General features: G+C 47.2%; 1 protein-coding gene across 1 annotated transcript; it reads left to right on the top strand.

Annotated features, from left to right (window-relative positions):
• The first annotated feature begins 4,733 nt into the window (after positions 1-4,733).
• Positions 4,734-9,936, top strand: LOC100829498 (cation-transporting ATPase HMA5). The gene is made up of 9 exons (XM_003570166.4): positions 4,734-5,080; positions 5,545-6,159; positions 6,427-6,856; positions 7,127-7,452; positions 7,923-7,981; positions 8,073-8,415; positions 8,504-8,704; positions 8,821-9,078; positions 9,262-9,936. The coding sequence occupies exons 1-9, from the start codon at positions 4,799-4,801 to the stop codon at positions 9,736-9,738; spliced, it is 2,991 nt and encodes a 996-aa protein (XP_003570214.1). The 5' UTR covers positions 4,734-4,798; the 3' UTR covers positions 9,739-9,936.
• Positions 9,937-10,181: the final 245 nt, after the last annotated feature.

The raw sequence follows: 10,181 nt of genomic DNA, 5'->3' as shown, positions 1-10,181 counted from the left end.
GTTGCTGCGGCGCGTACGGTGCTCCTCAGGCGGCTCGGCATTTTCGACGTCGGGGGCTCTGCGCAGTCTGCGGCTGAGTGCTACTTGGACCTCTTCACGGGACCCCTGTCGCAGGCGGTGATTCAGGCGATCGCCACCCTCTGTGGCCTTGATGCCCCGGTGCCCCTGCCGTCCGTCGTCGCTCTAGACAGGGCCGGCTCCATCGCCGGCTCCGCCCAGTGAATCACCTGCTTGTGCTCCTCGCCACCGTCGACGACCCTTATTTTATCATGTTGCATGTTGATGTTAGTCCTCATTACTGTTCGTGCCTAGTTGTCTGCTCGCTGCTGTGGGATGGCATGGCCCTTGTCGAGCTCTGTTCTTTTTTCGTCAAATGTATCTGTTGCTACTGCTGCTGTTTGCTACCATGGGATGACACGGATGAACCTGCTCTATTTATGTTAATCTGTCAAAGCTCTGTACTGCTGCCCCATGTATGCATCACTGAGTCTGCCTTGTTTTCCAATGGCTGCTAAAAATTGCAATATTTGTTCTTGGAACCCCCGGGGGTTGAACTCAGGTGCTTGTCAAGATGCAGTCTGTGCTGTTGTCCGTGACGCTGCTGCCACTATAGTTTGCCTTCAAGAAACGAAACTAGACTTCATCGACTCCACGACTGTTGCGCGCACCCTTGGTCACTCGTTCGTCGACAGTTTCGCGTACCTTCCGGCAGTGGGCACCCGTGGTGGCATCCTCCTCGCTTGCTCAGCTGACCACTTTACTCTCACTAACGTCGCGCTCACTGAAAACACCATTTCTGCCACCATCACGTCTCGTGACGACGCCACGTCCTGGTCAATCACGGGGGTCTACGGCCCTCAAGGGGACGCTGAAAAAAGAGCTTTCCTTCAGGAGATTCGCCTCATTGCCAACTCCATGCCTCCTAAGTGGCTGATCCTAGGAGATTTTAATCTCATATACAAACCTGAGGACAAGAACAATGATAACATCAACCGCAGGCTCATGACCTTATTTCGGAATGCTCTCAATGCTTCCCATCTCAAGGAGATAAATCTTAACGGTCGTCGGTTCACATGGTCCAATGAGCAAAGAAATCCAACCCTTACTCGCATCGACAGAGTGTTTTGTTCGGCTGTTTGGGAGGCGACGTTCCCCTTTTGCTTCCTTAGGTCGCTCTCTACAAACTTTTCAGACCATTGCCCACTGCTCCTTCATGCTGATCTCTCCATCCCAAGATTTCGTGGCTTCAGGTTTGAGAATTTTTGGGCAAGTATGCAAGATTTCCCTGAGGTGGTGGCCTCGGCTTGGGCAAAGCCGTGCTCCTCCCTAAACCCCATCCGTCGCCTTCACATCAAATTGTCCCGTACAGCAAAAGCTCTCAAAGCTTGGAATCGCTTGAAGATTGGAAACACTAAGCTGTAGCTGGCCATTGCCCGTGAAGTCATCCTTCGCCTTGACTGTGCAAGTGAGTTGCGAGACCTCTCTGATGAGGAATTTGCACTCCGAAAATTGCTTAAATCCCGGTGCCTTGGCCTCGCGGTGATTGAGAGGGCAAAGGCTCGTCAGAGATCTCGCTTGCAGTGGCTTCGACATGGAGATGCTAACACGAGTTTCTTCCATCTTCGGGAAGCTACGAGGCAACGGAAAAATTTCATTCAATCTCTTGCAACCGAGCATGGGACGACATTCGTGCAAGAAGACAAAGAAAAGATTGTTCACGACCACTTCTGTGCTTCTTTAGGTACGTCTTCCCCGAGGGGGTCGGCCCTCAACTGGCGGGCTCTTGGATATCAACCTTCTGATCTCTCAGACCTGGAGCTCCCTTTCACGATGGAGGAGATTAAAGACACAATTTTCTCTATGCCTATGGACAAAGCCCCGGGCCCGGATGGTTTTACTGGCCTATTCTTTCGCACTTGTTGGAACGTGATCAAGGAAGATATGACAGCGGCCTTGTCTCGTTTGCACTCTCTTCAATCTGATGGTTTCGCTCTCTTAAATACGGCCAACATTGCCTTGCTCCCTAAGTCTTGCAACGCCACTTCGATCTCTCACTACAGGCCGATTAGCCTTATCCATGGGGTCGCAAAGATCTTTTCAAAACTTCTTGCAAACCGGCTCGGCCCGAGACTCGACGACCTTGTTTCTGCTGCCCAGAGTGCCTTTATCAAGCGTCGATGCATCCAAGATAATTTCCTTTATGTCCAAAACGTGGTGCAGTCCTACCAAAAATCAAAATCTCCGGCTCTTTTCCTCAAGCTCGATATTGCTAAAGCTTTTGACACTGTCAACTGGAGCTACCTTTTGGAGGCCCTGACGGCTCTTGGGTTTGGACGTCGTTGGCGTGATTGGATCTCCTTGCTCTTTGCCACTGCTACCTCTCGCCCCCTCCTCAATGGCTTGCCGGGTGAAAAAATTTCGCACCGCCGTGGAGTCCGGCAGGGAGACCCGCTGTCCCCTATGCTCTTCATCCTTGCGATTGAGCCCTTACACAGGCTTTTCCACTTGGCCTCGTTGCAACAGGTTCTATCCCCGCTGCCTTCTCATTCGGCAAAGCTTCGTGTTTCTCTTTACGCGGATGATGCAGCGATCTTCATCAACCCCATCGTTCAAGACCTGCACACCACTCAGCGCATCCTTGAATCCTTTGGTCAGATTTCGGGTCTTATTACAAACTTCTCCAAATCGTCTGTGCACCCCATCTGCTGTGATCACCTTGACCTTGACCAACTGCTCCTCCTTTTCCCAGGCAGCCGCATGGGCTTCCCATGCCGCTACCTTGGCCTGCAGCTCCACGTTCGCAAGTTGAAGCGAATCCATGTGCAACCCCTCATTGACAAACTTGCAACGCGTCTACCGAGGTGGAAAGAGACCATATTGTCCTCTGCTGGCAGGCTTACCTTGACCAAGACGGTCCTGTCGGCCATCCCGATCTTCCACATGTCGGTCTTCCCCATTGCAAAATGGGCCATCAAGAAGATGAACAAAATCAACAGATCTTTCCTTTGGAAGGGCAAAGAGGAGGCGAATGGGGGTCACTGCTTGGTCAATTGGTCCAAAGTTTGCATGCCTAGGAAGCTTGGCGGCCTAGGCATCCCTGACTTGGAGAAATTTAGTCGTGCCTTGCGTCTGCGTTGGTTGTGGTACGAGTGGACATGTCCTAACAAGCCATGGGTTGGAATGCTCCCTCCGGTGAACAAATGTGACCGTGCTCTTTTTTCTGCCTCCACCACGGTGCAGATTGACGATGGTCGTAAGGTGAAATTCTGGCATGACTCCTGGCTGGACGGTTTGGCTCCCAATGTCATCGCACCTACCATTTTTGCCATCACTAGGAGGAAGAACCGTTCTGTGCACGATGATATTACCGAAGGGGCTTGGGCCTGTGCTTTAAGAGGCAAGATCTCCAATGCGGTTCAACTAGATGAGTTTGTCTCCCTTTGGTTGAGACTTCAAGGTGTGGTCCTGAACCCCGACTCCCTCGATTCCATCACTTGGCGTTGGACCTCACATGTCTCCTATACCTCCAGCTCTGCGTATAAGGCTCAATTCCTCGGCTCCATCCATGCCCAACACGCAAACACTGTCTGGAAAGCCAAGGCCGAAAACAAGTGCAAATTCTTCGCCTGGCTTCTTGTGCAGAACAAGATCCTCACCGCCGACAATCTCGCCATCAGGGGCTGGCCACACACTCCTGGATGTTCCCTTTGCACTGATCCTCATGAGACCGGGACACACCTTTTCCTTCGATGCCCCTTTGCCCGCCAGGTGTGGGATAAAGTCCTTGACCACTACAACTTCAACATCCTTCAGCAGGTCAAGCCTTCTGACTACAGGGACACTTGTGCCTCGTGGATTCAAGCCTCCAAGACAATTGACAAAGAAAGAAGACAATATTTCAATGGGATGGTCATTTACATCATGTGGAACATTTGGAAGGAGCGCAACCGCCGTATCTTCCAGACCGTGGCAGCTCCTGCTTTTGTTGTCACGTCGCTTGCCCGTGACGCAATTGATACCCATAGGCTTGCTTTCCATTGTGTGACCGTGCCGTGAGGTTTCTTGTGGTTCTTCGGTTTTTTCTGTCCGTCCTACCGGCCAACTGCGTTTGGTCCGTTGGGATAGTCTTTCTCTGTTTCGTCTTTGGCTTTTTTCCTTCTTTCGACCTTGGTCGCATGTACATATACTTGGTTTTCTCCTTCTAATATTGCATGGCAGAGCTCTGACTTTCACGGAAAAAAAAAGTTTTCCAAATTAGTCACAACATAAAATATGATGTAGTACAATATACGGCGTAGGTTATTGAAATGCCATGAGAAGATACACTTAGCCGATTAGACGCTCTACAACTTTTCACATTTGCAGCGTTTTTAAATGCAAATTCATGCATGCTTTGAAGAAGATCAAGGCGGATTCCACTTGGGCATGACCTCTAAGTTTTTGACGAAACTTTTGGTTTATTCGACGAGCTAGTAAACAGAATCAGATCATTGTTTTAAAAATCAGAATAATTAAACCAGCGAGACTGATTCCAACGGAGCAACACTAATGACCGAGTCAAACAAAATCAGAATGAGATTAACGCCCCCAGATACATGCCGCCTACCTACCCACCAGATAAAGCACTAGTATCTGCAATATTTGCGAGAACACCCTCAAACCCCACGAGCAATCTCAAATTGACCCCTCGCGAATTTCCCATCATTATTACACCACTCGCTTCCTCCTCGGTCTCCCCCCTCTTTCCCATTCCCCTCCAAAATAATTGCCTCGGCCAGCCCGCGTGTCCCTGACGGCCATGGCCCACCTCCAGCTAACGGCGGTCGCCGGCGGCGGCCGCGACGACGAGATGGAGGAGGTGGCGCTGCTGGGGCCCTACGGCGGCGACGAGGGGGCGGCGGCGGAGGAGGAGGGGGAGGCCGGCATGCGGCGGGTGCAGGTGCGGGTCACGGGCATGACTTGCTCCGCGTGCACGGGCGCCGTCGAGGCCGCCGTCTCCGCCCGCCGCGGCGTGCGGAGCGCCGCCGTGTCGCTGCTGCAGAGCCGCGCCCACGTCGTCTTCGACCCCGCGCTCGCCAAGGTTGGTGGTCTCCTGCTCCCGTGATCCCTACCTCCCTCCCTCATCGCCTCGGGCGCGGCAGCAGATGTGATTGGGATCTTGGGAGTCGCGCCCTTGCGCTGAATTTGGCGCTGTGGATGGGGAATTGGGTGGATTTTCAGCGTCGTGTTGGTGATCAGCCGCGGAATTTGGGTAGGTCGAGGCGGGAAAGTTAGCTGCGTTTCGTCGGTTAAGGTGGTTAGGACAGGAAATAATTTGGCGAGTTAGTTCTTCGTTTTGGTGCGGAACTCGTGCTGTAGCTTCCTGATTTTGGCTCGCTTGTCCATGTTTTCAAACTGGCGGTTCCAGGACGACAACCCGAAATGATACTTTGCTGTGCTTGGAAGCAAGTCCAGTGATATTCATCATGTGGATTGCAACATGAAGACTAATTTGCTTGTACACAAAGTTTCAGAAATGGAACTGACATATTTTGTTGTATGCAGGATGAAGACATCATAGAAGCGATAGAAGATGCTGGATTTGAAGCAGAAATCCTCCCAGACTCTTCTGTTTCCCAGCCAAAGTCCCAGAAGACTCTGTCAGGCCAATTCAGGATAGGGGGAATGACTTGTGCTGCCTGTGTGAACTCAGTCGAAGGGATCTTAAACAAGTTACCAGGTGTGAAAAGAGCAGTTGTTGCATTAGCGACCTCATTAGGGGAAGTCGAGTATGACCCCACTGCCATCAGCAAAGATGAAATCGTTGAGGCTATCGAGGATGCTGGTTTTGAAGCTGCACTGCTACAAAGTAGTGAGCAAGACAAGGCTTTATTAGGTGTGATAGGATTGCATACTGAGAGAGATGTAGATGTATTGTATGATATCCTGAAAAAAATGGAAGGCCTGCGGCAGTTTGATGTAAATTCTGCACAGACAGAAGTTGAAGTTATATTTGATACAGAAGTTGTTGGTTTGAGATCAATTGTGGATTTCATCGAGATGGAAAGCAGTGGAAGACTGAAAGCACATGTACAGAATCCATATGTACGATCTGCTTCAAATGATGCGCATGAGGCATCGAAAATGCTTCACCTCCTTCGCTCTAGCTTATTACTAAGTGTAAGTGTTTATACATGCTATCCTCTAGGTTTATGGTTTTCATGGCATCTCTAGTTCATTCTATATTTTCTGTTGATAGTCATACTCTTAGCATAGTTATCAGTTTTCACTGTACTTATTAACTTATGATCATATTACTAATAAATAGCAGCCCCATGTGTTGTGTCATCTTGCCCTGATACAATTGCCATTATGCCAAATGCAATTTAAATGAATTGTTGTTGTTTTGTTTGCATACTGATTTCTCTACTGGTTTCCTTGCACCAGATTCCAGTATTTTTTATGCGCATGGTATGCCCTCACATACCTTTCCTTAACTCATTCCTACTCATGCACTGCGGACCATTTCGTATCGGAGATTTGCTCAAGTGGATGCTGGTGAGCATAGTACAGTTTGTTGTTGGCAAACGATTCTATGTTGCAGCTTACAGAGCCCTTAGACATGGCTCTACGAATATGGATGTACTAGTTGTTCTTGGCACCACTGCGTCGTATGTCTACTCAGTTTGTGCTCTTCTTTATGGGTCATTCACTGGATTTCATCCTCCGATGTATTTTGAGACAAGTGCAATGATAATTACATTCGTGCTATTTGGGAAGTATCTTGAGGTGCTTGCTAAAGGAAGGACATCAGATGCAATTAAGAAGCTTGTAGAGCTTGTCCCTGCTACTGCCCTTTTGCTTCTGAAAGACAAAGGTATGTGATTCGTATTGCACGGCAACTTTGCATACGTACACTGACAATGATTAGCATTTAGCAGTCTAAGAAAGCTCATAGCCAAGTTATTTTCATATGGTCACCTTCTTTGATGTTTCGCGCTGGATATTGATACTTAACTGATCACCGTGCTTACCGGATATTAATACTTACTGAACTGGATTGCAGCCTTGCATGCATACTCTTAAGCATTTCAATTGTAGTTCGTGCATATTACACATCAACTCATAGCACTGTCCTTGAATCCAGATGGAAAATATGTTGGGGAGAAGGAGATTGATGCATTGCTAATCCAACCTGGTGACGTCTTAAAAGTGCTTCCTGGTTCAAAGGTTCCTGCTGATGGTACTGTAATTTGGGGTACAAGCCATGTTGATGAAAGTATGGTAACAGGTGAATCTGTGCCGATCTGCAAGGAAATATCCAGTTCAGTAATTGGAGGCACAATAAACTTACATGGCATCCTTCACATACAAGCAGCTAAAGTAGGATCAGGGACAGTTTTGAGCCAAATAATATCTCTGGTTGAGACTGCCCAGATGTCTAAAGCACCCATTCAGAAATTCGCTGATTATGTGAGTACATTTGTCTATTTATGAAGTTTCCGAGTTATGAAAGTTGTCTCTGTTCTAATCTTAAACCCGTAAAGCATTTTCTGGTTGATCTCATTATACTTCTGAACGGATGTACTAGTTAAACAACATTGGCCTAAGTGCTTATGTTGTATTTTCATGCCTCTGAGGAAATTATATTACTCGTGGCAGTTCTCATACATCAGTGTTTACATTCTGTTTCCTGGCATGACCTGGTTGGTTTATATCAAGTCATGAAGTCTTGGAAAGCAGTTTCTTATACTGATTCTTCTTATTCTAAAATATTTTTTTGGGACGATCTTATTCTAAAATATTACGTCTATAGATGCAAGTGATTGTTTTTTGGGGATATGTACATCCTTTTTAACATACCGTGGCATTTTGCATTCTATACATTGTGGCTATGATAGTCGTTCCTTTTTGTGAATGATGACGCTATATGTTCTTTTTAGGTGGCCGGCATTTTTGTTCCAATTGTCATCACCTTATCCTTGCTGACATTCTGTACATGGTAAGTTTCATGGTTCATGCATCTGTCTGAGGTCAGGGGCGTCAGGCTACTACTAATGTTCAGATTTCTCATGCATTGTTGACTTCTGTAGGTTTGTATGTGGGTCGCTGGGGGCATATCCAAATTCATGGGTTTCTGAAACTAGCAATTGCTTTGTTTTCTCTCTCATGTTCTCCATCTCTGTTGTGGTAATTGCCTGTCCATGTGCACTTGGTCTGGCAACACCAACTGCTGTTATGGTAGCAACTGGAGTTGGGGCCAATCATGGAGTACTTGTAAAGGGAGGAGATGCACTGGAGAGGGCTCAGAATGTAAAGTATATCATCTTTGATAAAACTGGGACACTGACACAAGGAAAGGCTACTGTAAAGACAACAAAAATATTCTCTGGAATGGATGTTGGAGATTTCCTCACGTTGGTTGCATCTGCTGAGGTGAGGCAAATATTCCCCAGGGAATTTTTGCTTATTCATAGAGACGTGCAAACATGGTAGTCTCACTATGTTTTTTCTGTCAATTTAGGCAAGCAGTGAGCATCCACTTGCAAAAGCTATCTTGGATTATGCATTTCACTTCCATTTCTTTGGCAAACTCCCCTCACCAAAGGATGGCATCAAGAAAAGAAAAGAAGAGATAGTCTCTCAGTGGCTCTTGGAAGTGGCAGAATTTTCTGCCTTGCCTGGCAAAGGGGTTCAATGTTTGATCAATGGGAAGAAAATTTTGGTGAGTTATATGATACAGCTATCCTCGACTTGTCTCTCTTAACCACTAAGGGAAAGAGTTTGATATACTCCTACACCTGAGTAATCTAATTATCTGACATGTAAATGTTTATGTAGGTTGGCAACCGTGCTTTGATATCTGAAAATGGGGTAAACATTCCTGAAGAAGCTGAAAGTTTCTTGGTAGACATGGAACTAAATGCAAAGACAGGCATTCTTGTAGCATACGGTGGTACTTTTATTGGCTTGATGGGTGTAACCGATCCCTTAAAAAGGGAGGCTGCTGTAGTTATAGAAGGTCTAAAAAGGATGGGCGTTTATCCAGTTATGGTCACAGGGGATAATTGGAGGACTGCACTAGCAGTTGCAAAGGAGGTCAGTTGGAATTCTTTGTAGACTTGTAGTGCAGGCATCAGCATTTGAATTTTTTATCCTAGCACAGAAGGCATATCAATAAACATGAGCTCTGCTATGCTGCCTAAGTGATTTCGTGAGAAATAAATTTATTTGTTAATTTGTTGCTGCTGATATGAACAAGTTGCTGAAACTACCGTGCAGGTTGGCATTGAAGATGTCAGAGCTGAGGTTATGCCTGCTGGAAAAACCGATGTCATCCGCTCTTTCCAGAAGGACGGGAGCGTCGTTGCAATGGTTGGAGACGGCATCAATGACTCCCCGGCCCTAGCAGCAGCCGATGTGGGGATGGCCATCGGTGCAGGGACCGACATTGCCATTGAGGCAGCAGATTATGTGCTGGTGCGGAACAACCTGGAAGACGTCATCACGGCGATTGACCTCTCAAGGAAGACATTCAGCCGAATCCGGTGGAACTACTTCTTCGCCATGGCATACAACATTGTTGCCATCCCTGTGGCTGCCGGTGCACTCTTCCCTTTCACTGGCCTCCAGATGCCGCCGTGGCTGGCCGGCGCTTGCATGGCCTTCTCGTCTGTTAGTGTAGTGTGCTCCTCGCTGCTGTTGAGGAGATATAGAAAACCAAGGCTCACCACTGTGTTGCAGATGACAGTAGAGTGATTTGGAACCTGACGAGCCCGTTTTTTTTGTTAACATTTTTACTTGAAAGAAATGAAAAGTTTCTTTTGTCACCGAGTGATGATACATTTTTGAAACCTGTGCCTGTAAATAGCATATGGAGTATATTACTGTAGTGGTATCTAGAATACTGGTTCTTTCCCATGGAAGATTTTCAGTTTTGCACTGGATTTAATTTAATTGAGTAGCGGAATATTATGAACTGCGAACTTTCTTCATGGTTGCTCCTTTTAACTTAGGAAGCTGTGAACGAATCAAGGGCACATTTCCCGTTCTAACGTTCGCTTTGCAGCTCTGCAAAATGGCTTCACCTATGATTCGCTTAGAAGATATTCCCAAGTTTCTGGTCACGCATCAGTAAAGACATAGGAGTATCATCAGTCAACTCCATTTTCATTCTCATTCCATTATTGTCAACTCAAATC

This window comes from Brachypodium distachyon, chromosome 3 (assembly GCF_000005505.3).
Source record: "Brachypodium distachyon strain Bd21 chromosome 3, Brachypodium_distachyon_v3.0, whole genome shotgun sequence".
Lineage (NCBI taxonomy): Eukaryota > Viridiplantae > Streptophyta > Magnoliopsida > Poales > Poaceae > Brachypodium > Brachypodium distachyon.
The sequence above is the reverse complement of the archived record's forward strand: the minus strand, read 5'-3'. Positions and strand labels throughout refer to the sequence as shown.